This window comes from Agelaius tricolor, unplaced genomic scaffold (genome assembly GCF_023055355.1).
Source record: "Agelaius tricolor isolate 1412-34295 unplaced genomic scaffold, bAgeTri1.0.p SCAF_1, whole genome shotgun sequence".
NCBI classification, from domain to species: domain Eukaryota; kingdom Metazoa; phylum Chordata; class Aves; order Passeriformes; family Icteridae; genus Agelaius; species Agelaius tricolor.
The window spans coordinates 109,789,477-109,816,116 of record NW_027269261.1 but is presented as its reverse complement, the minus strand read 5'-3'; the positions used below and the strand labels follow the sequence as shown (position 1 = coordinate 109,816,116).

Genomic DNA, 26,640 nt, shown 5'->3' with positions numbered 1-26,640 from the left:
TTGTTTGGGTAAAACATGACCTTTGGTAACCATTAGTGTAAAATAAACCTCCAAAATTTTGTCTTGCTGGCCTCTGCCTGTAATCTGCCTCCTGCCTCTGTCCAAAGAAAATCTGTTTTCCTGACTCTCAGGCTTAAACTACTCATTTCCTGGAACTTGTTTGGAAATTCAGCTACATCTAAAATAAGTATACTCATGGCATGCAAATGGGAAAATTCTAGCCAAAATCAATTGGCATTTGCTAAATCATACTGCAATTTATGATAGCAGAATTTGGCCCTGATCAGGAGCACAATAGTCTCAAGACTATAGTCTCAAGACCACCAAAACAGCTGCTGGTCTTACATTTTGCCTATATTCTCAGACATGCCAGGTGGTTTGCAAATCTGTTTGGCACCAGGACTTTATGTGATCCACACCCAGGTCATACAGATTGCAGAAACCCAGGCTTGATTGTCTACTGCCCCCAACAGCTGCAGGGAAAAACAACATCTTAATCCACAGCCCCAAGCAGAAACCCTGGGGAGCCCCAGCCTGTGCTTCCCAAAAATTCCCCTTGGCATTGTGTGACCTATCCCTGAGTTTGGGAGGAACCACAGAATCACAGAATATTCTGAGCTGGAAGGGACCCACAAGCATCACCAAGTCCAAGAGCCCACTTTTGTGGACACACAGAAAAGCTGAGAGCAACTTATATTTGTAAACTTAAACCTTCCCTTTCTAAAATTTCCCTTCCACTGCTCAATTTGGTATGAGAGGATGAAGGAGACACCTCTTGCTTCCCACAGCGATGGCTGTGTCAGGAATGATCTTTGTAGCTTCCATCAAAGGGGACAGACAGACAGCTGGGGAGCATCCACATCTGGGTGCGCTGGTGTTTTTATTGCATGTTTCATTATGTATAAATTCCACATGGAGTCAAAATAATTTTGGACTCGGTACCTCCTCCGAGCCAATACCTTAATTAGAAGTGTTTTGTTTTGTTGTTTTCCTGAAGGAGAGCTGCCATCCAAGCACATTATTATGGGTTTACACATCACTGTGCTCTTAATATCAAAGCTTTTGTTTGGCTGGAGGCTTCCTTCCCTGTGGGGGAAGGGTTTCTGGGTGAGTGTTGGAGGTTGCACAATCTTTTCCCAACAGAAAAGCGAAGCACAAGTTGGAGTCTGTTGTGATAATGCACGAGAGGAAGTCAAGAGCAAGTCTGTGTGGTCTGAGTGAGATAACAGGCAGAGTCTCCTGTACCCCAACCGTGTCAGATTGCAGCCTGATGGCAAATTCCTGTGTGTCTCTTACAGCAAGAAGTGAGAAATCAGATAAAACAGAAACATTTGCAAGATGTCCATTTGCAGTTACAATATGACCACTTTGATGACAGAAAAGTTCTTGGTCAGATTCAAGTGTCCAGATTGTCCAGAGAGGGTGTGCAGTTTCACTCACTGGGGATATTCCAAACTGTCTGGACACAATCCTGTGCCAGGGCCTCTGGGATGACCCTACTTGAGCAGGGATGTTGGACCAGATGACTCACTCTGTTTCCTTCCAATCTGACCCATCCTGTGCTTCTGTGATTTTGTGATCTCTTTGAATTAGTTGCTCGCCCCTGAGTTGCACTGAGCAGTCTGAACTCTGGATGTTGTACCTGCATGAAGTCAAAAGAAGACTCTGCCCAGAAATGATGGCAACCTGAGTAAACAAGACTCAGATTGTACCTGCATGAAGTCAAAAGAAGACTCTGCTCAGAAATGATGGCAACCTGAGTAAACAAGACTGATCCAAAATGGAGAATAAATTAGTATTTTTGTTTTGATGGTTGGAGATGGTAAAGATTGACTGTGTGGGTCTGTCTTGGTTACACAGAGCTGGGAAATAAATCCAACCTGTCCCAGCCTCAGCTTGCTGTGTTATTCTCTTGTTTGGAAAGTGAGGCTTCCTACCATGAGAAGGTCCCTGACAGTGCTTTTTAATTAGCCAGTAGGATAGTTTTCAAAGGAAGTAAGAATCCATCAGCAGGGACTTCTATTAACTCAAAACTTTGCTTTCCCCGTATGAGATTTACACCAAATTCCTCCCAGTTTTTGGTCTAACATTACCTATGCTAAATGGAGATGTATTAAATATTGTTAGGAAGGAAAATTTGCATGAAGCAGTTTTAACGATTGAAGTGATGAGCAGTAGAGGAAACCTTTCCCTTTTCTTTTGTTCTCTCATCACTGGCACAGGAATCCTCTATCTACCACATCTTTGCCTTTGTTCTACGGGGCAGAAAAAGGATGCAAGGAAGTCTTGCAAAACAGGCAAACATCCTCCACCAAAAAGGCAGTGCTGAGCTATTGGTTGTGTTCTCATCTAAATGTGCCATGCACGCATTCTGCACCACACATTTCCTTACCACCCTCATCACAGGAGTGGAAAATCTGACAAGTAATCTTCTGTGGGGACATAAAAATGCAGGATGGAAACCTCTAAGCTGCGTGGTCTTTAAGGAGCAGTCATCCATTGAACTAAGGCTATATTCAATATTACAGTATCTTGCTGATAGATGACATAAACCAAATTTGTTACTTAGAGAGGCATGTTGATTGGCTTCATGCTGGGCATGCATGGAGAAAGACATCTAGGCGCTCTTTTATCCAGATGGAATTCCTAAGTCAATCAAATAAACATCATAATAATAAGGTTAATCTGGTCTTTACTCATTCAATAGAGGAAAGCAGGGATGTGGATCTAATTACATAAATATTGTAAAATCAGTTTGCATTTATCTCTTTCCACATGTCCTTGGTACAGCCCTGGTTCAGCATGCTTAACATGGCCCTTTTTGGTCTGAATGATTTAATTCTGGGGCTAAAGCCATTCAAGATTTGTTTGAACAGGAAAATCTTGTTTTCTTTGGAGCATTTTGAAGTAGGCATAATTACAGTGTTGCAAATGCGATGCTCTGCTTTAAGGAGCTGTCAGCATTTCCATATTAAACCACTATTTTCAGGGGTTAACAGAATTGCCAGAAAAAAGAAAAAAATTTAAAAAGAGTGGAAAAGAAGAGTCCATTATGGGATGAAACTTGGTGTTTAGGTTTTTAATCCAGGAGGGTGGTTTCAAAATCAAATTGTGCAAAATTAATTTACACTGCATGCTTGCAAAACTGCTCGTGTCACTTTTTTCATACTTTTTTTTTTTAAATCAGCCCACAATAAAGCCCACTTATTTTGCTTGTTTCTACTGTACACTGCTCTTTAAAGTTAATGTCATTTCCATACAATACCCCCAATGTAATATGCCTTAGAGGCAGCATAGATTGAATAAGTGACTTGGAGCCAGGGACTCCCAAGTTTATAATTTAGCCGCTGACTCACTGTGTGGCCTCAGGCAAACCACGTAACTCCTATGTCCTCATCTATGGTATGGTCTCAATTTTCCATTGTGTTGCACAACATGTAAGGAGCTCTGCTCATGTTCAATTGGAGCTTAACCCGATGGTGAGTGGGTTACTGGAGCCCTGTCGAGGATATGAGACTTAACACAGCTCCCACTCAGCAGGTTCTGTCTGTTCAGATAATCTGCAGGAGAGCAGTCTTCAGTGAGCTGGTCCAGGTGGGCACTTGGTGGGTGTATCTCCACCTGTGACATCTGTGTTGTGGAGAAAAGTCTGTCTTGGTGCTGGCACTGAAATAAATGATGTTCTTCAAAAACCAGTAGAGGAACTGAGATGTTGTTTTGAAATGTGTAGGCTTGCTTTGTTCTGGACCTGCAGGATACTCAGCTCATTCTGTCCCTTTCTGTACTTCTTCAGCTTTCCTCAGCTCTTCATGTGTTTTTACACTGTCCCTTCATGGCTGAGCTTTTCCTTTATCATAAAGCCATTTGCTTTTGCATACAGCAGAGTCAAACTTCTGTTACATATTATTTGAGTCACTTGGGGAAGAAAACACAGACAGCTTGTGTAGACAGTGGATGAGGGAACAGTGAGATTTTTTTTCCTGAAAAACAACACCCCCTAGGAAGTAGGTCCTTCAGCATTTAGCCAGGCCTGAGAAGGGCTCTTTTTCAGCAAGTGCTGTCCTGGCGTGGACCTCTATGAACAATATTGCATTTGTGGGGGTCAGAAGAGTAGAAACATAAATTTAGATAAGAGTGTTTCATCACTTCCAGCCTTCCATATCACAGGCTAATATACACTGGTGGTAAGTTCAAATGTGTCTGCAGAATGTTTGTGGCCCAGGCCACAACAGCCCCCTACAGCCATCCACAGACCTGTAATTAAAGATCAAGATTAGCAGCTGAAACATGTCACAGATGGAGAACAAGACTCAATGGTCTGCCAGTGGCCTGGGTCAAGAACAGCACAGAAGTGGTGAGACAGCCAGACCTAGAGAGATGGCATTCTCAGACAATCTTCCCCTCTCTGAAGAGATCTTTGTTCAGTCAGAGGATCATGAAGAACACTCTGGTTTTAAAAATTGTCTCCCTTCCTCTTCATCCCCTGCCTACACAAGCTGCCAATAGCTGATCACTTTCTGACCTCATGTAAAACTTTCTATTGTGCAGCATCTCACTGCCCAAGCCCCACAAGCTGACCACGTATTTTGCGAAGAACCGTGTCTTTTCTTTTTTTTTTTTTTTTTTCTAATTTTCCACTTTGTAGATTCATGTGGTGCCTTTGTGGTCTTGTCCTGGAGGACAGCTTACCTCAAAGGGAGTTTTTCTGTATTGGTTTTCAGTTCTGATGGTTAGAGACCCTCCCATGTCCTTGCACTGTTTTCTGTATTGCTCATGTGGCAGTGCTCACGCAGTCCCAGTTTCCTGTGTGTGGAATGGGAATGATAGTGTATGATATCTTATAATACATATGGAATTATGAAACACAGCAAATCCCTCTGTGATCCAGTATTCTCTGCCAGTTAACAAAATAGTTTTATTCTCTGAGCAGACATGTCCGTACAAAGATCTAGATTTGTGTCCTGCCTTTAAAAATTCATTTTCGTCTTGGATTTGGATCCCAAGCTGAACTGTTGGAAACTTCCAGTATAATGAGACACTTGTAGAAAAATATTTTATTGTGAATGCGGGAAGTATTTTGAAATATTTTGGGGTTTTGGGCAGTTTCAACACTCAGCTGTATTTACAGTTTTTCTCCATTCACCTTGTGAAGTTGTTTTCTTCCTGTCGTTTTTGTGCTGGCTGGCTTTCCTTGTTAGAGAGAATCTCCATTGCTTCACAGCAGATATGCAGATCCCAACATGTATGTGTAACTCCAGCTAAATCCAGCAGATCCATGTCAGGCTGACTTGACCTACAACAATTTTAATTTGTTTAGACCTGACCTGAACAGTTTTCAGATCGTGTTGACCCTGAGTGAGTGCTTTACTTCAGCTTTCCTGAGGGAAAATGGAAACAATTCAGGAAAATCAAGCTTTTCCTGGGGGCAGCTCTGTCTCTGTAAAAAACAAACTTGGTATTAAAAAAGAAACAAATAAAATGGAAATTTCTCAGTGGCTCTACTTGCTACACAACTATATCTAAAAGAATATGATTTCAATCTACAGAAACAGCAGTGTTTGAATTCAGCATTACAATAATAAAGAGGTTTGTCTTCCACCACCTAGTCAATATTAGCCAGCTGACAGCTAGTCTAGCATGGTGTGAGACAAACCTCGTAAAAAACTGGAGAGCTTTACAAAAATCAGAGTGGGTGATGACCCTAAAAATTAATACTTACCAGGCACTGTACAGCTGAGAGACTGGTAGAAACAAAAACCACGGATTTTCTGTTGGAAGACATGTAAAATTGACACTGTGTGATTTTATAGTGGTTTGTAGGATTTACAAGACATACTGCAAGTAGCACTTGCTAAAACTACAGCTCAAGATGTCTGGAAAGAAAAATATCTGCAGGAATGGGGAAGAGCAGCGTCAGCTGTTTAGGAACGTCTCTCTGGGATGCCTTGGTGGGGTGAATAAGCGGTGATGTGGTTTGGTTGTCAAATGCAGCAGTACAGGCAGAAGGTTGGGGTGGTTTATAACTTAATTCATCTTTGGAGGAGAAAGACTTCTCTTTTATACTTGAATCATGGATGTAATGTTAAGAAGGGCTGAATGTCTACAAAGCTCAGTGACTGACTTTCTGAAGCATCAGCTGATCTCAGCCTCACAGAAGTGGCTGCAAAATTTGTGTACTGCTGAGTGGCTTTCACTGAAGATGTCTGCCATGTCAGTACAGCTGGGCCGACTTTTCAAACCTGGTATTTTTAATCTATTCCTTTTTGCTAAAGGCTTTCCCAAAGAGGATCCTGAACCTTTCCCTTACATAATTCTTGCACACAATTAAATTCAATCTTCCTTTCCCCCTGAGACATGGAGAGTCATGGTGCTCTTTGGGAACCTGTTGACAGATGATGCTGGTACTGGACAAAATTATATTCCACCAACAGTGCTCCCTCATTCTGCCCTTTGTTATGTCCAAATCCCACCAACCCAGCAATGTGAAGGACCAGTAGAGCTGCTGGATGAGAGCTCTTCTCATCTCTGCATGGGTGTTTCCAAATCACCTGGCCCACTAGGAAAAAGACGACTTTCTCTTTAATAATAGATGGTGGTAGTGAGACATGAAAATTAGGAGACATATTTTCATTTGATATTGGAATATCATGAGCATCAGTTATTTTGGGAAGGAGTCCAAAAAATACTTGGAGAGAGTCTAAAACTGCAGATGAATCCGCAGGTTTATTTTATTGGGTGATTTCAGTTCTGCCAAATATTTGTAGTGTAAAGAAATCATAAAAATTGCTGGTGGTCCTCGCCTGGCGGGTACTTCTCACATATTTGAGACAGTTGTACGAACTGTGACAAGAATGTTTGATCTATTAGCTTAAAAACAAATTAGAGTCTTCAAGAGAAATAAATGAACTATAGATGGTAGAAATACATTTCTCTTATCTTAGAGAGACCAGGAATTTTTGCCCCCAGGCTTTATTTGCATTTAATTATCACAGTTTGGATTTCCTCTACTGCATGCATGGAGGTTTAGTCTGTCTCGTTCCATCCTCTGTTCTGAAATAACATTAGTACCTGTTAATGATTATCATTGTCAATTATATATTCTGGTTACATGGACATTATAAGAAATATTGGTTTGTTTTAATAAATCTTCAAAAGGCAGCCTAAACCTGTGCCTTATCTCCTTTCTGCTTTGTAATTTATTTATTTTTATGGTTATGATATATGAAAGACTCTGCATGCTCCCAGGGACTGTGAATGGGTATCTGCTCAGCACTTGAATACTGAGATGGCAGACAGAAAAGGTTTTATTTAACATAGCTTTCCAAATGAAGCAAAGGGGTCAGGTCATGTATCTCAAAGATAAAGAAAGGAGTGAAGAATACAGGTCTAGAAATCCAAAGACTCTGTTATATGCATAAAAGAGAGAGAACTGGTGAACCCATAGGTGGTTTAATTTTACACATACTAAGCTGCAAAACAGCTTGTGCTCACATTGTAACGATTATTCATTTTCTAACTTAGATTATTTTTTGCTAGGATAATAATTTCACTGTAGTCCTGACCTGGAAAAAGGACTGATTGCTTCACTTCCCATTGGTCTGTAGGCATAAAGATAGTTCCATATGAAAAGATTTTCACTGCATTTCTAAAGAGAATTTTGTTTTGAGTTGTGCAAACCTGATATTTATGCCATTTGCCCATGTGGATTATTTTCATTCACTGGACCAGCACTGAAATGTCCACTCCAAGAGGAACACTTTAACCAAGCATTCTTTATGTGGTCTTCAATTAATAAACAGGAATACGCCTTTCTAAACCTGTGGGTAATGATTTTTCTGCTTGCTGCTACTGTATGTCACCTAAATGAATGGGGCATTTATATACTGTCCTTTCATCTGGGATATCAAAGCACTTTATAAATATGGACCAGTGGCTCTGATGTGCAACCACTGAACTGTGGCTGCCTTGGAGGTGGCATGCGGTTGACATTTGGCTAGCAAAGCACATTTGAACATCAGAAACTGTTGGTTTCCTCAGAAAGGCTTGGAGGTGTGGGGGGTTGAAACTATCTGAGTTAACCTCTAACACATACCTGCCCCAACACGGGAAAGCAACACCACTGCCCACCTTCCAGTGAGGTAAAATACAGTCTTGGCTAAGAGCATGACCAAAGCAGCTTCCATCAACTGGATCACTGATTTTATTCCAGCCCAAGACCATGACTGCCAAAAATTATTACCATATGGGGAGTTGGTAAATTGCCCCAAGAAAATGAGCTTGGTGGTCCCAGATTAGTTTCACATGGACAGGTGTCTGCACCACAAAACCACAGTCACAACTGCTGCCAGCTGCCGCGGGTTTCAGAAGGGAGGTCCAGCACTGCCTGGTCAGTGGTAACACAAGTGGTGGTTCTAGAGGTGGCATCTCAGGGCTGCAGAGATGAGGCTGTTTGTGTCTCTTTAGGTGTTTCTTGACCCCTCTATCCTGAGCTGTTAGTGAGCTTGTATGGCGCTTTCCATCATTGTTGTGGCAGGTGCTTTCTCTTACCTTCACACAGAGGCCCCCCCAGCCCTGCTTCCACTCTGCTAAAAGGATGCAACAAAAAATTTCAACTGGGCTTGTGTGTTGAAGGTGTTAAGTTCAGACCACACAAGTAGGCTTTAACATCTTTGGTACAGCTTGGAAAATCCTCCACAGGACTGGAAGGGCCTTCTGGGTCACTAATCCCAACCTCCCACTGCTGCAGCCTTTCACTTTGCATAATCCTGTAGAAAAGCTGACTAATCTTCAAAAACATGGACAATCACAGGAAACCTCAAAAGCTCTCTATATGAAAAAGGTGTCTAATCTATTTTGCACCCCTCCAACACCTTTCATCCAAAACTTGTAATGAGTTTTGCAAACATGGATTTAAGAATTGCGATACCAGTGGGAGGGAAGAATTATCAATTATCCTTACTGTATTTGAGAGGAAGAATTTGAAAGACAATGAAATTATGAAGCAAATCCCCATTCTCATTCAGACAAAGCTTTTAGTGGCTTGAGGAGGTTTGCTCCAATGGAGATATCCAAGACCATCCAACCAAACCGATTAGACAGTCAGGAATTAAAATCAGTGTTCCTGACTGTCTTTTTTTCTGCCTTGTAAGCACTGAAGTGTACAATAGCTCAAGATTTTCCACCTGTCAGACTCACTATTTCTTCCAGAAGAAGAATACATCCTATTTCTTCTGTGAGATAGCAGGAACATCATCCCCTCACTGAAGCACTCAAAGTCAGGTTGGACAGGGCTCTGAGCAACCTCATCTAGTGAGGATGTCCCTGCTCACTGCAGAGGGATTGGACCAGATGACCTTTAAAAGGCCCATTTCAACTCAGACTATTCTGTCATTCTATAATTCTGTGGTGTACCATAGTTAAGTGGGCAGGAGGTTCTGTTAGAGCGAAGAGGAGTATCAGCAGCAGATTTAAAGATTTTTTTTAATCTGTAGAAAATACAACGCAGAGAAATGACCTTTCTGCATTTTTGCATCATCAGAAAGATGAAACTGAGTCTATCTTCAAACTCATGAAAACACACATTCCTTCTTCAGGGACAATAAATCCTGAGCAATGCACTGTGTTCTGTGGAAATGTTTTGCCTTCATCTTGAAGCCAAATGCTACCCTCAGTCTCATTGACTTTTGGTTGAATTTGACCTTTCTGATTTTCTAGCACATTTTTTGAACTTGTAAGTGTGGATGATGGCTAAGTATGGCCATGGAGCTATTTATCAATTAGTAGATGATGGTAGAATTTATTAACAGCATTAGTAAGTGGAGAAACTAGTCCCCACAACCTTGTAGCACCACTGTTTCAGGTTATTGGTGCTAAGATAATTGTTTGCGTCCACCTTTGATCAAGACATCTTTTAGGATTTTCTTAAAATTTGTTACTTTAACAGCTGATCCCACTCCTACTGTACAGTGGATAAAAAACTATCTTGTAGATTTTACCAAGCATTTAAATTGACTTGGAAGTTCTCTAAATGAATCTAATTTAACAGTGAAAGAGGGAATGTGTGCTCTCCTGATCTCCTGTGCAGATTCTATATTGGCAAAAGTTGGTAAAACTGTTCTTGCAAATTTGTCCTTAAAACAGTTGGAGGGTTCAAAGCAGGAGGCAAAATTCAGGATAAAGTGCAAGGGCCAAATGCTAATGCACTTGCTTACACTGAGAAGCATCAAATCCAAAGATTTGCTAAACCTAGAGTAAGAAGATGGGAAGTTTGAACAAGGACATTTCAGATTACAATTCAAAACTCACTTTTAACTCATGCTGCTGTTCAGGGATTACTCCAGCAACATGGAAAGGGGAGTTGTTAATACATTTTGTGCTCGACAGGACTGGCAGATCTTACCTCAAAATGCTTGGTTTTGCTGGCATCTGTCCTGGTGCAGTCATGTATTTTTAAGTCACTTTAAGCAGTTTCCTCTTTGAGATTTTTATTTGCTGTTTGGTTGTTTGGTTTTTTTTCTGTGACACATTAACTTTCCTTCTCTTATCAGAGCCATTCTAGTCAGAGATAGACATGGACCTTTGATTATTTTTTATTAAGGACAAATTAGGAATGCTTTAATTAGGGTCATGTGCTCATTTCAGGTGTCTTAAAAATTAAGGTCCATCTCTATTCTGGAAAGCTTTATTTCAGAAAGCTTTTTCACAGGGACAGCTTCCAAAATTACATGTCTCCCAGCTATGTTTTTTAACAATTTACTGACTTTGGGCCTTGGAGAGCCGAGATGAGTTCCAAATTTGGGATATTTACTCCACTGAATTGTGAATGCCCTGAAGATTGCAGTGCTTGGATTTTTTACAAATGACAGAATTCAGGATAATGACAATGCTAATGGACATATCTCAACTGACTCACAGCACCACTCCACATTTGGGTGCTGATTCAAGCCCCATCTCTAACTATAATGTCACAAGGACTGGCCAAGTGCAGTACCTCTTTCTGATGTTGTACAGAGTGTGTTGGGCTGTGTAATTCAGTCCAAGCCTCTGCTGCTGTTACAATAAGAGCATTACCTGTAGTCTGAGCTATGCAGGGATTATTTGGGGTTCTTCTGGTAATTTCTGATGGCATAACCACCTTCCCAAGGTGCAGAAAGACTGAGCAGAGATGCTTTCTTGGAATGGGCTTCTTTCTCTGTGATGATTCAGTTAAGCCTATGGAACAGATGTATAGATGGACACACAGTGGTTTTGTGTTGGTTTGTTTTGGGTTCTTCCTCGCAAGACTTAATGCTTGCCCTTGTAAGTCAGGATCCTGCATGAGTTTGTTTCCCTGTTGAGCCATTTATGAATTTCAGCAGCTGCACCTTGGCTCCTCCACATCCCTCCTTCACCAGCCTTTCTCTTCTCACATTCCTGGTGGCATCCAGAGTCCTCCTGACCTTGGTCTCCTGATAGTTCTGGTGTGGCTCGGACTACCCAGTTGTGGCTGTGCTCCCAGATTGCAGTCTGTGTTAAAGACAAAATGCTGTCTTTTTACAACTCAGTTTCTTTCCATAAAGTTAATCAAGCAGCCTTCCTTTTACAAGGCAGCAGATCCTTTGGCATTTCTTCCTTTGGCATGCTGAAAATTCCCAATGCTGCCAGGTTTCCCTCAGGATAGAGAGAAGCTTCTTGCCCTGGAGAAGAGCTGTTCCCTTACAAGGTACTTGTATTGTGTCCTTGGAAAACTTCCTCTTCCCATTCAAACATGTTGTTGGGGATATCTTTGTATTTCTATTAGAGATGAGCACAAGCCATGAGGCTGGATCTAAATTTAGTCAAACTCTGAGGTTCCTTACAGTAGGGAGTAGGAGCTCGACGTGTGCTTTTTGGCTGGAGCTGCTCTCCTGTCTGCACAGCCTAACACAAAAAGCATTGCTGGGCTGTTGGGGAAGCTGCTGACACAACTGAGAAACTGAGTGGTGAAGGCTTGTCATCAAAATCAACAAACCTGAAGGCAAATGGGAACCTGGTGGTGTGAGTAATCATTACCCCTTGCCCAGCCACTTGGAGCAAACTTTCTCTACTCAATAATCACCAGGTTTTATGAAGGGAAACAAACGAATTGCAGATGAAGCACAGAGCAAAATGTCCCTGCATTGCTCTTATTGGGGAAAAAGAAAATATCTCCTTCTTTGGGCTTAGTTTGTGCATGCCTTTGCTGTGTAGCGAGCTGCAAACGGTGGCCTCTCAGTTCATTAATTGACAAACACCATCCCCTAAACATTTCCAGGCACAGTCATTTTCTTTTCTCAGGTTTACTCAGTGGTTCTTACTGAGGTTTACATTTTTCCACACATGTACTGAGAATAAACTTGCCTCTACAATCTCATCTCTTGTGCTCTGAGAAATTTTGATAATGTAATTCATAAGCAGAAGCAGATACATTTTCTGGGTCTGTCTCTTTTTGCAGTTCTTCTGGCTTTGGCTGTTTACTACTCCCTTTACAGCAAACTGCCCCACTTCCCAAATACCGCAGGACTTTCTGAACTGCAGCATTTCATTCCATTTGTCTCTCTTTTTAAGAGGCTGATCTGTCTTAAAGAAATTTTTCTCATTTAAAAATAATTTTGCTGTGGTTTTACAGTCAGCATGGTTCCCCCCAAAAGAAACAAAAAATCCCTGCAGGCCTATTTCTTCTCCTTCTCCCATGATGACACTGGTGTAAATGACACTGGTGCCAATGGAATTATTCCTGTTTTACACCAGTATAAAAGAGACCAAGTTCTGAAAGATGGGATATATTCAACATCTTCACAAAATTATATTAGGGTAGAAGGGTATCTCCATCTATCAAAAGGGATCTCAAATTCCTCTTTTATCTTCAATGTCTCAAATAGGGGAATATAATCATCTACCAGCATGACACAACAACCCCCAGGGTGAAATCTACAATGCATTTAGCATGGAGAAAAGGCAAAGGCAGCACAACACGGCCCCTTAGGAATGGGCCCAAGGAATACAGTGTCCAGCTGAAATTAGTGTTACTATTTGCCTCGTGGAAATGGTTGGGAAGCCCAGCCAAATTCAGGGCTCCAGCCTACTGGAGCAGCTGCAGTGAGGGCAGTCTCTGTTCCCCAGCGCTCGCAGTCCCAGTGACAAACAGCAATCAGACCGCGGGCCAGCAAGAAGTGGAGCCAGGCAGAACTAAAATATCCCTGTTGGAGTGCGGTCCCATGAGGACAGTGTTATGTCTTACCAGAAACAAAGAGAAGAGCACATTTCCAGTCTCAAAGACTTCTCTGTCCCATTAAGGAAAGCTTCAGACTACAATTAGAAAAAAAACAAGAAAAAGAGACATAGCCACAGCATGCCAGTTTGCATCCAAATGCAGCCTAGAAAAAGCAGTTCTGCTCCCAGGAGAAGGCTGCTAGCACCCTCTTAGACTGGTGGCTCCAACCATCTCACTCAGGAGGGTGGGAATGTGACCCTGGAGAGAGACCATCCCTCCCCCAAACCCAGAGCCACTGGGTAAATATTGACTCAGAGAGAGGAGTGGCTGAATCACTCATTCCTATTCTAACAAGGTGTTTCCCTCTGCCCAGCGTGTGAACAAGCCCACCCTGCACAGCCCAAAATATCAGACAGGAATTGGTGCCCATGGTGATCAAAGGACATGGACTCAGAGAGACAGAGCACCTCTGTCTGGGCAGGACTGACGTGTTTGTTTGCTCCCAGAGTGGCCAAATGTCTACTCCTTTAAGTTATTCAGGAGGACACATGGTGGGAAGGATGGATAGGTGGAGGGATGAGGAACTTGGAGCCCCCTAGTGCAGTTCTTCTGTTCTTATCACATGAAACACCTCTCAAATTGTCTGACTGCTGTTCCACAGCTGCTGATGGTGTGGTTTCGTACACCGGTTAATGCTACTGCAAGGGCCTGTGTTCATGAAATCTCTGCCCCAAGATGCACAGAAGTAACAGTGAATTTGTAGAAAGGGGTAGGAAAAAGTCCAGCTGTCTCAGTTGTCCAGCTGTTTCCAGCTCAGGATTCAACCTGGGTTGGATGATTTGCATCATAACTGTAAATCTCTTTATAATCTAAGAGTACTAAAATAAAGCCCAGGAAAGACCTGGGAGACAAATGGTGGTGACCACTGACTGGAGCTGTGAGTGGGTGTCATGAACTTTTGGGTGGCTCCTAGCTTGTGTAATCCAACTGGATGCAAGGGAAGGCTGAGTTCATTGTTGCAAGCACAGGTCTGGATTTCATTTCATGTCTGCTACAGATTTCCTAACTGGGTCACCATGCTAGCCTGGAACACAGGCATTATATGTTCCTCCTCCACTGAGATGTCACAGAGCTCAGGATTTGATGGTTTAAAAACTGGTTGAGGATCTCCCAGAAAAAGGATGTGTAAGAAAAAGCGTATGCTATGGATCTCTTCATATACGCTACATTACCAAAAATGTTGTATTTATGTATTTCAAAACTGGGCACTGGGCTACATTTTCATTCCCCAGTACAAAGGCAAATACATTCCAAACAAAGCAATGTTGTTTCAACAAAGCAAGGGTTGAAATCTCTCCAGGGCTTCATTCTGTCTCACTTAGATCGGGCATAAGATCTTAAAGCAGAGTTTAGTGGTCGGCCGATCACGCTCCTCTGGGAAATGACAGAGTGGTAATTCAAAAGGGGTAGTGAAGTACAGCATTGTCTTGGTCTGCAGGACTGTTCTTCAATAAAACCAGCGTCTCACCCGGCTTACAGGAGAACATTTTGTTCCAAAGGAGCTGTGGCTCTTCAATAAACAAAAGAATTCACCTCCGGCTAGACTTGGGTGTAAAATGAAAATGTTATTGGAGACAAAATGTCTTTGTGAAGACAGCATTTCCATGATGCCTGCCACGATTGCCTGGGCATATCGAGCAGTTGAAGTGAAAAAGGATAAAAGGTACATCTCCAAGGCACTGACTCCATGGGTGTTTGAAACTTCTTTCAGGCTTGGGAAGTGGTTTCAGTCCAGCTGGGAGCTCTGAGGGAGGGGATAAGCAGCCTGGGTCCTGTCTGGCACTCACCCTTTTTGTTGTAAGGACTCAGATTTGATCACAAGTGTGTTGAATCTTTCAGGGCTTTCCTGAAAGCCTTTCCTTGGAGTAAACAAGTTCGCCCACATCTGACACAAGAGATTGGGAAAGCATCTCAGAGTATCTAAACACAAAAATCCATGAGATATTCCTCCTCCAGTCTGAAACTCCTGGTACACTCGGGAGAGTTCACAAACAGCAAAGGAGTTGTAGGGTCATTCAGGGAAATAATTCATGTCCAGACTGGCATAGCTCAGGTGTTCAGATATGGCTGTCTCCCACCCAGATTAACTCTGAACAGATATGGTCTCTGTGGTTCCTTGGTGCATGAAGATGATAAAAATCACCTCGGGCTGTGCAGTTTCAGGGGATTTTTGTTACAAGATTATTTTCCTAAAAATGGCACCATGCCTCTGGGGATGAAACATACTTGGAAATTTATGAAAATTTAATCAATTATGTGAGTTAGTTCCGACTTTTCTTGCATACTTATGGCAAGATCATTCCTTTGTCATCCTCAGATCACTGAGGGGCTCTTTATTGTACAGTCAAGGTGTCCACTTTTAGCTTGACAAGCAGGTTTTGGCCTTCAAACTCTTAGGCAGAACAACAGCTAAGCTCATCTGGCAGAGACAGTCTTTTGTGGTGTCTAGAGAGACAGTCTAATCATGGCCTTCTACTCAGCCTTTATTTCACCTAGAAGTTGTTCATGAGGATAACCAACATCCTTGTTCTACTCTGGGGATGGGACAGGGGACTTCCTGCACTCTTTCTCACTGTCTCTTCCATTTAAGTAATGAGCTTACACAGCTTGAAAGATGGTACAAGATAAGGACTGTTAGACCACTGCTCTGCTATGTAGACTCTAAGGCTTAGCAAAACCCTTGTGCTGGGGCAGTCAGATGGTAAATATCCAGGAAAACACAGAGTTCCTGTGTTTCAGTGGGGAGCACAGCTGTGCCAAGCTTTTGAGAGAAGGTAACCCAGCCTGGATGCAGATTGTTTCATGAATCAGCCCAAGAAAAGCCATATGGTGTCTGCAAAGGAGGCCTGTCCACTGCTGGATGGACATTGTCCTTGCTGGACTCTCTGTAGCAACCTGAAATCTCGTTGACTCATGTGGACCAAATTTCCAGACTTGACTCATTGGCTACTAAAACCATAAGATTGCATGGTGTGTCTCATATTTTTCCTGGGGAAAAAACCAGCAGGAAAATATATCTTTGGTTAATTAACATTTGAATCTGCTTTGAAGCCTTCAGAGAATATATGTTAAGAAATTAAATTAATCTCAAACCAGCAAAGAAAAATAAACCTAAAATATCTGGACCATCAAGATTTGTTTCTATAAATGTTCCTGGTTGCCTCATCCTGAGATGCTGTAGCATGTCCAGGGAAGGACAACGGAGCTGGTGAAGAGTCTGGAGCACAAGTCTGATGAGGAAAACCTGAGGGAGCTGGGGGTCTGAGCCAGGAGAAGAGGAGGCTCCGTGGGGCCTTCTCATTCTCTGCAACTATCTGAAATAGGTGTAGCCAAATGAGGATTGACCTCCTCTTCCAGGTAACAAGGAATAAGATGAGAGTAAATGGCCTCAAGTTGTGCCAGGGAAGGTTTAGATTGGATATTATGAAAAATTTCTTCACTGAAAGGGTTGTCCAGCATTGGAACATTGCCCAGGGAAGTGGTGGAATCATCATCACTGGAAGCATTCAAAAATGTTTAGATGTGGCACTTGGGGACATGTTTTAGGGATGGACCAGAGACTCTTAGGTTAATGGTTGGGCTTGATGATCTTGGAGGTCTTTTCTAACCTTAATCATTCTATGATCCTTTGATTTAAAGGTAAAAGATACAGATCTTGCCTAGTCTCTTTTGTATATCTTAGTACCTGCTGAATGTTATGGAACCATGGATTTATTCTAGGGCCATGTGTGGCAGGAGGGGCAATTGAGAAAGGTCCAAAGAGTAGGAACACAGGTGGTTTTACAGAAAATGCTCTTGGCATTATCATTATCAAAAATTCCCTCATAAATGGAAAAATTTCCTCACACAATGGAAAACTAAACTGAGAAACTCATTGCTGTAGGAGTTAATTGCCAAAACCTTGCCAAAGGATGAGAAAATAAAAAGGAAAAAAGAAACAGGAAAAAGAAAAATAATGAAAAATTATGCGATGTTTACAATGCCAATAAGACCATAATAGGGGCATTTAGAAAGACAATAGTACTTATTAGGAAAAGAAAACAAGAGTCTCAGAAGAATTACACGTGTTGGAAAAGCTGTCTGTTTCAAAACAGGAAAAACCCTTTGGTGTAGCTAATGGCCAGATCCAGATAGGTAATTACACACAAGTTCTTTCAGCTGCAGTCCATGCAGTTGCAGTTCATTTTGAGCCTGATCTTAAATCAAATCTGTTGGCCTCCATCAAAGGTATTGTTGATAGTGTAAACATCTGTCCTGGGCCAAAACCCGGATTCATTAATGGAACATCAGGAAAATTTCCTACAATGGTCTAAGGTATAGCTTAGTCCATTTTTTTGATATTTCCTTGGAGGAAATTTTTTGATTGAAGATTTTTTTGATATTTCTTTGGAGGCAGCATTGACTGACCATTGACAGAGGCAAAATACAGTCTGAACAAAACGGTCTGAACAATTACACCACTTTCTTCTTCTTCCTGTTTCTTTTGGCTCTCCAGAAGTAGTTGTCAGTCCTATTTTAGTTTCAGAGGACCTAAAGAGTCTCCTAAGCCACTTTGCCATCCTCACTAAGTTGCTGGGAAGGGAGTATATGTGGGTGGAGGAGATGTTCTTGTGTGGCCACGGGAGGGCTGGGCTGGAAGTCTCCTTACGCACAACAGATTTTTCTGCTGTGCCTTTTTTCTGTACTGCAAAGGGGAGGGAAAGAATCTTTCCCCAATTTAAGAAGTTGTGTTAATAGAAGCTTAGAGCAAAGGAGCCATCATTGACAATGCTGGTTGATGGGGAAGATGAGAGTGGCCTTTGTTCCTGGCTCCTTGATGGACTTCTGTCAAGGCATTTAATTTTTCCTGTGCTTCAGTCTGGCCCCAAAAAAGTGCAGCCAGTGTGGGACTTGTCTGTGCAGTGCTTTGAGCACAGCAGGACAAATGTGTTAGGCAATGAGCACTGTCATGAGGAATTGCCTGCTGCCCAACAATATTACCTCTCCAACGTGCCTACCTCCTCTTTTCCCATTCCCTCCCCACACTGAGATCTTGGGGCATCCTCAGGGACTCTTCTGTTTTCAGAAATCACAGGAGCTGCAGAGCACTTCAAAAAGTCTGGCTCTGTCCCTTAGGTGTCAAAGAAGGACCTCAGGTTCCTGGAAAATCTGGTCCCAAATGAGTGTAAAAACACACATTTTGTCAGGAAGTGAATAAAATCTCACTGAAATTAAGCCAGGGACAAAGATGAAAAAGCAGATGGCCCATGACAAACTGTGAGAACAAATTTGTTCGCATGACATGGGAATAAGTATGTACTCATAACAGACTATTACTCAAGAAATTTTGAAAGAGCACAACTCCACAGGAGTCATAATGGGATTAGTCACATAAAGCTCAGTCCAGCTAAGCCTGGTGTACTGTACCTGAAAGAAGAGAAACAGACCCCAAAACAGACCACAATTGAAAAAAAAAACCAACAAAAAGGAAACAATTTCCAAAGAGATGCACAAGTTTATGAAGTCAGAAAAATTTTTAAATGAATTAAAATATGTAGAGTAGGTCTTGGATTGTTATTAGGCTGCTCAAAAAGCAAGAGGCCAGAGGAAGGAGCCTTCCTGAAATGACTCAAACCAGTTTGACAGCACAGAGTTGGGGTGTTTTTGGTGAAATGCCATGGACCCTGGAAGAGACTTTGCCATGTGCTCCATTACAGCATTGTTCTCGCAAACTACAATTATTTGCAATTATTTGCAAAATCCCTTTAAAAATAAGCCACAAACCAGAGGAATAGGGTTGATTTGGAATACTCTGATCTTTTTTTTTTTCAAATCAGTATTTTGCGCAAAACTCCTGGCTTGAACAGACATATTTAAATACATAAAACCACTCATGTCATTAAAGGGAGCAGCATCTTGATATATAAAATATTTTGTGATTTTTCTACCTATGAAGAGAGGAGTGGGTTCCTAGGACACATATGTGATTTGCTTTATCTAAAAAATAATTAACAATAAGCTTGCCTAATGCTTTTATGAATTTTCTATTCATTTCTGAGCTGCTCACCCAACAGCGAGTGTTTGGAGCTAGTTTAGATTGATTAAATAATTAATTAAAGGATAGACTAGAATGAAAATAATATCAAGAACCGAATTCTGTTTCTGAAATCACAGTCAGACATGTATGCAGACACCAATCCTGGAGTGCTCACACTGATGCTTCTCTTCAGACCTACACCACGAGTCATGTCCCACAGCCTCTTCACCCAAGCTGGTGACTTAATCCCTTCTAAACTTGCTTGAAACCCTTCTAAACTTGACTTAGCCTGGCAGTGGGAAGCAATGCCACTCCATCTGAATCACACCTGAGCAGTGCAGGAGGGTTGGCTTCAGATGCAGGTCCCAAAGATGGATTTTGTCCGTGCGAAAGCAGCACAGCCCTCAGTGACGCACATGCTGCTCTTGGGCTCTCATTTACCACAAGCTGTTGGGACTGGAGTTTCACTTCTCACCAGAAAGCGGAGGCAGGTGTATATTTAGACTTTCTTGGGAAGCAGCTGTGAAATGCAGGGGGAGCACACACGCACTCGGTCCCGCGGGCACACACACAGACGCCGACAGCTTTAGAGCAGCTGCATCAACCTGAGCAGAAAGGACATGGCACAAAGGCCTCCTGCAGGTCACTGTCTCACCAAAGAGACTCATTTCAGCATCTCAATATCCTTATCATTGAATCACGGTATCACAGCATCATAGAACAGTTTGGGATGGAAGGAATGTTAAAGATTTTCTCATTCCAACCTCTCTACTCATTTCAGGGACACCTTCCACCAGATCAGGTTGCTCAAAGCCTCATCCAATCTGGCTTTGAACACTTCCAGGGAAGGCACATTTTCTCTGAGCAACCTGTTCCAGTGCCTCACCACCCTCTGAGTAAAAACTTTCTTCTGATGATGAGTCTGAATCTCTCTTCTTTTAGTTTAAAGTCATTCCCCCTTTTCCTATCACTATCTTCCCTCTTTAAAAGTTGTTGTCCCTCACTTTTTTAAGCCCCCTTGAAGCACTGGTTATTTAAATAAATAAAGTACTGTCACTATTGAAATAGATTGCTTGTTCAGTCCTGACTCACTTGAAAGATTATCACCTTCTCAACCACAAGCTCATTCCTTGAAGCACTCTAGGGGCTTCAGGTTCTACTCTCCTGTATCTTAAACCTTATCTCTATGGTTTTGTGCTTTCCATGGGAACACAGAAGCAGCATTACCCATCTGCTATTGAGATTTGATAGAAAGTTGGTGGTGCCAAGAGGATGGAGCCAAGCTCTAGCCTGTGGTGTCCAGCAATAGGAAAAGTGGCAATGGGCAGAAACTGACACCCAGGAAGTTCCACCTGACCATGAGGAATAGCTGCTTTCCTGGGCAGTGACCAAGCACTGGAACAGTCTGTCCAGAGAGCGTGGGGAGTCTGCTCACTGGGGATATTCCAGTAATGTCTGGATACAATCCTGTGCCCTTTGCTCTGGGATGGCACTGCTTGAGCAGGGGGCATGGACAAAATGACCCCCTGTGGTCCCTTCCAGCCTGATCCAATCTGTGATTCTGTGAAATTACTTGCTGCGTCTACCTATAAAGTGAGAAATCCAGCTCACCCAACTTCAGCCATTTAGAAGATATTTAGGCCATCTAAGGTGGTGGATTTACCAGAAGTTCTGGGAGGGAAGGGACACTTCAGAGCATGATCCTTCACCCCACTTAGGGACTTGATAGCTTGGAGTGGCTTTACCCCAGAGGTGCTTCTTTCTTGACAGGAGCCAAGACGACTGCCTCACACTAGATGCCAGCTAAAGGGCTGATGTTAGATGAGCTGAATCTGTGGAAAGTCATGCTCCTGCTTTTCCCTCAAGGTTTCTTCTTCACAGACCTTTCCCTTGTTAGTTGACAATAGACTAAGAAATCAGAGTTTGCAGCAATTTAGCTGCAAGGCAGATAAAATCAGTAGTCAAACAAAAGCAGCTTAGATAGCCAAGGCTGACTCTAAAGTTAAGTAATTGATCTTCTCATACAGCTGAATGCATTTAAAATAACTTTAGTTGGCTATTCTCACAGGGCAGATCGTTAATCTTTTGGTGACATCCATCATCATGAGCAGGACAAGTACTAGGAAATCCCCTCCTGGAGGTGCTCCTCTGGTCCCTATCAGTACTGAATTACCTGCCTTATTTACAGTCCCATGAGTTTTGGACACCCTGAGATCCTCTTGGAGGTGGCAGAGCAGAAGTGTTTCCTCCTGCTTGCAAATAAGTACAACAAGGATGTGCAATGGCTTTCCCTTGAGGAGATCCATAGCAGATCAGGAGGGTAGGGAATGTTTTTAAGCTGGGCATTGATTTTTATGCACTGGTACAGTTCTCTTTTGCAATGTAGGCATTTTCAGATCATGACATCCACATCCAATTTAGTTATCCAACATTATTCCCAGCAAAGTGATGAAGACATATCTCTCATTCTAGCAATAAAGAGGTGATACTCGACTTTTTTTATCCACTGAATGCAAAGAAAGGCTTGAGAATTAGATAAGATGTAGACAGCTATGCTGTAGGCTGTGACTGTGTATAGACTGACAAGCCAAAGGTGACTTGAGGGAATGGCATGAAGCTGTATCAGGGGAGGTTTGTGTTGGATATTAGGAGAGGTTTCTTCACCCAGAGGGTGGCTGGGCACTGGAACAGGCTCCCCAGGGAAGTGGTCATGGCACCAGGCCTGGTAGAGCTCAAGAAAAGCTACAAAACACTCTCAGAGACATGGTGTGATTTTTGGGGTTGGAACTGTTCAGGACCAGGATTTGGACTCAATGAGCCTTGTAGGTCCCTTCCAACTCTGGATATTCTGAGATTCTATGACTGGAATCCCATCTCAGTAAAACAGTCCTCCTGAAGGATGAGGCAAAGCTGCCTGTGCTGTCAATGTAAAACTGACTCTTGAGAGAGTTGTTCAGAGAGATACATCTTGTGTGTCTAAGCCTTCATTTAGGGGGCTTTCCCTTGATACACAACATGGAAAGTGCAGGGACTTTGAAGGAATTTTTTCACCAAGCACTTTTGGTTCAGTTGTGTAGATGAAGTTGATCCCAACCCTGGATTCACTCCCTCAGCTGCTGATATAAATTTTCTTCTAAGCTACAAGCTTGCCTTGAGCAGTCAGTCTTTGCATGTGGGGGTAGGCTATAGCATCCACCCAGCTTCTGTGGACTGGGTGTACTGGGGGATGCCAAATGACCAGGAACAGGTGGCTGATATCCTTAGGGAAGGTAACTGTACCTGTCTGAGCACTCTGTGTTCGACATCTCTCTTCTCTGCAGGCATCCATCCTACCCCACTTAGCTCCAGCTCTGTCTAGATGTGGATTGAACATCCCCAGCAGTGACAGTGCACCTGGATGCTCCAGTTGAGACTCTCTTTCTGTGAAGACTATACAAAAAAAAAGTGGAAATGACGAGGCTAACAACTAAAGTTGTGATGAGTTGCAATGAGAGGAAAATAAAACAGCATTAGAGAGGAAGGAAATAAAGATAATAATCCTGTTGTATCTGATACACAACAGTAGTTGCTTGCTCCAAGTTTCATCCTACTCAGAACTCCCATATAACTGGACTTTCTCAAACACACTCCCACAATTTTGACCTTGGAGAAAAAAATTGTTGACACTGCTTTGGGCAGGGTTTGTGACTGGGCAGTCTGCAGAGGTGCCTCCCAGCCTCAGTGATGCTGTGATTCTGCAGTCTTTGGATGCTGAGCAGCTGGGTCAGACCCTTCCCAACCATCAGTCACTCTGTGTTCTATGATCTGAGCATTGCAGCAGCTCCCACATGTCCTGGATACGCAAGGATCCATGTGCAGGTGTCCAGACATGTGGAATTTCTTAGATGGAAGTATGGGAGCCTGATCAAGCTGAGCAAGTTGTGTTTAAAGGCTACATGGCATAAATAAATCTTAAAGGGGGATTAGGGGGATGACAAAGATGTGGCTTCTGATAGGGAAACCACACTGCTTGGAAAAGTTTCAGCCAAATGGAAGAGCCTTTGGTGTCCAGATTTTTACCTCTATTCTCATCTATATAAGTTGCTACTCCTCGTATATTAACTCCAGTATCTCTGACTATTTAAGAATCAATTGTGACAGTTATTTCCCACAGATTATAAACCAGATTACATTAAGGTTTGTCAAGCTTCCTCTGCTCTCTAATGTATGGAAAAACATTACACTTAATTTGGTTTGCTTGGGCAGTGTGGACAGGGATTAGCCACACTATATATGGACCATAAACACTGTTCTGGTTAACACCACAGTGCAGCCAAACCTGAAACTTTCATCTCACTCCTTGCAAACTTTGGTGGTTTGGATGGAAAAGGAACCTGTAGTTGAGCTCTGCTTTATTTTTGTTTTTGTCTTGAAAAACCAAAGGCAAATCAAGAGCATTTTGGAAGCCCAAAATCCAGCATCCTCAGCCCACCTCCAGTGGACCGGGGTCGAGTGCCTGCGTAGGCAGGGACCTCGTATTGGGAAGAAAGCCAATATACAAAGGAAGGAAACCATTTCAAGGAACCTGCAGTAACTCTCCATAAAAATCTCAGGAACATAAGGCAGACTCAATTTTGTGTCATAATCCCCTCCAAGCAACATGTGTGTCTGGTTAAGAACAACATAGTAGTCCCATGTGGGACAAAGATGGACTTTTTCTGCCCGCATGTCCAGCTGGTTTGGTATTAGGAATGACAGAGGAAAAACTTTGCTTTTGAGTCAGAATTTCAGTTTGCTATCTGGAATACCAAAGCAGCCAGCAATGAAAATGGATTCTCACATCAGATTTTTTAGATGCCAGAAATAATAATAGCATAGTGTTAACACCCCAGTACTTGGCTTTTTCTAGGTTGTTTTAACCTAGATAAATTTATTAATTTGTGTCTTTTTATCCACAGCAGTGCCTTAAAATTTACACTTAATTGCAGCAAAAGTAGTTTTAAAATCCATCTGTTTTCCACTGACCACTCCTGTAGCATCTCAGCACCTCTTGTATAATGTGTTCCCAATGCTAAAATAAAGATGCACAGTGTGACATTGTAATTCCACCTATGCAAATCTTTGAGGCTGTTGAAAAGGTAAATTTTCCTGTTATACTTCTGGCTTTCAGAATGATTGTAGAAATAGGATCATCCTTACCATATGGTATTTAGCAACTGGGCACAGTGGGTAGAGCACCTTAGATTGTCATGTGGCTCTCCAAGCCTCTTTATATCATCCAGAGGCTGCTCTTTCTTCCTATCAGTTCAAGCAAGAATGTTTCTAATGACCTTCGTGGACATCGGATGAGGTCCAGTGAACTACTTAGAAGAGGGCACAAATATCAGCCAGGGATGCACAGTGTCAACAATTTCTTTCTGTCTCTTCTTTTTGATTTTCATATCTGAAGTTGCTGAAGGGATCTAGGCAGGGATATACATCAAACTTTGATTGTGTGAACTCTGCATGTGTCCACACAAAAAAAAAATAAATTGAAGGATCTAAGCCACCAGGTAGCCCTTATTGTGTTTGGTGTTTAGCTGTGTGTTCAAACCAAAATGCTGAAAACTGGGACCCTCTATAAAGCAGCAATTTAGCTCAGGCAGAAGCTGTCCAGCCCTCCCATCTACACAGGACATCTGAGTCAGAACATTAGCATGGTTCCATGGCTGGCCAGGAAAACAAGTAGGTAATTCACCAGCTAATTCATAGCTATGAGATGCCAACCAGAAAAATGTTCAGGCCTGTCCACAGGTTTTATGAAGAATGAGAGTGGAAAGATAATTTAATTTTATAATATTTAGTTCATGCTTACCTCAATAGGATCTTGTCTTAGATTACATCTGTTCTTTTCTAATGGGCCTACAGAGAGTATCACTGCCAGCTGGTGAAATTTCCCCTTTCATCAAAGAGGGCTTGGTCCCATTGAGGGCACAGCAGGCAGCAGTCTGCATGCAAGTATATGTGTGAATGAAGGCTCATGGTGTATCTTCCTTGCAGATTCAGATCCTTGCACTCCTGATGCTCCACCTGCTGCCACTTCACCACCAACTTCTGAAGAGCCTGGACCTTTCACAGCTCCAGCATCACCCTCCTGTTCCTCTGACACTGGTACTGCATCATTTTCACCACCATTACCTGCGTGTGTTGCAGCCTTACATCCAAAACCACCTCCTATTTCACCATCCACTTCTGCTGCCACTGTTCACTCTGGACTTCCTTCTCTTCCTGCCCCACCTGCCTCTACTCCATCCCTGCACCCTGGGATTTATCTGCCCGTTGTCCCACCCAGTGGTGCCACCCACCTCATCAACTGGCTGCCCTTCCTCGCCTCAGCAACGCTTGCCACCATCCAAGGCAAGGAGGAAGACCAGCCACCCATAAGCACAGGCTCCCTGGAAGGCATGAAGCCCTGCAGCAGCCCAGCCCCACGCCCTTCGCAAGAGGAAAATCCCCAGGCAGCAGCGATGGGAAGCAGCGCTCCGGGAGCTGCGTCCCCACCGCCGGCAGTGCCTGCGGGCTCCGAGGCATCCGCGAATGTCAGCGACATCCTGGCGGAGCTGCGGACCATGAACAGCCACCTCTCCACCATTGCCCGAGCCCTCACCCAGCTGGCATCGTCCCTGGCACCCCAGCAGGATGCTGGTGGCACCCCACCTCCTTAGTGCCAGATTTCACAGGGAGTGGTGCTGCCCAGAGGAAAGGGACCCTCCCCAAACCCGCCCACGCCACTGGAGCAAGTTTGCTGCAGTTGCTGCAGTTGCTGCAGTTGCAGACACCGACCATGTCTCCCCAGTGGGTTTTTCTGTCAGTTTGTTTGTTTGCCCCTTGTAAATGGCTGCATATATTAAAAAATAGTTTTGTGGTCTTGTTAATAAAATTGTTTATGTTTCTGGCGTTCCTTTTGGATGCGCTCACTCCCCTCCTCTCACCCGTTAACCACACGAGCACTGGTAGGAGCCGGTGAGGTCTCACACAGAAAATGCTGGGAATCTGAAGTGGTGAGAAGTTACCCACGAGAAAATGCTCAAGGCCGTGACAAAACCGCTCTGGGCAATGTGGGGGGACACAGAAAGGAAGGGACACAATGAAACTCTGAAAATTTTCTATGTTTATCCTCATCCATGTTGAATGGCACAGCTCTGTTGAAATTGGAGCCCTTCCCAGTGCACTACATCTCAGGGGTAATTGTAACTACCAGCACAGGTACAAGCCATGATAAATTGTTCAGAATATAAAGCAGGGTAGTTGTCTAAGCAGCAGTGTTGCAGTGTGATGTAATAGCTTGTCTCAGTATCCCGGTTCTTTACCAAGGCGTGCCAATAACCCCTCCCTT

The 26,640-nt window shown here is 43.0% G+C and overlaps 1 protein-coding gene across 4 annotated transcripts in view; it reads left to right on the top strand.

The window, feature by feature from the left end:
* The window catches only part of RUNX2 (RUNX family transcription factor 2), a 159,016-nt gene extending 132,820 nt beyond the window's left edge, over positions 1–26,196 (top strand). For all 4 annotated transcript variants that reach the window (XM_071447206.1, XM_071447235.1, XM_071447217.1 and 1 more), the window contains one exon: positions 25,305–26,196. In XM_071447206.1, the coding sequence (XP_071303307.1) occupies positions 25,305–25,969 (665 nt within the window). In that variant the 3' untranslated portion in view covers positions 25,970–26,196. The remainder of the gene's footprint in view (positions 1–25,304) is intronic.
* The last annotated feature ends 444 nt before the right edge of the window (positions 26,197–26,640 follow it).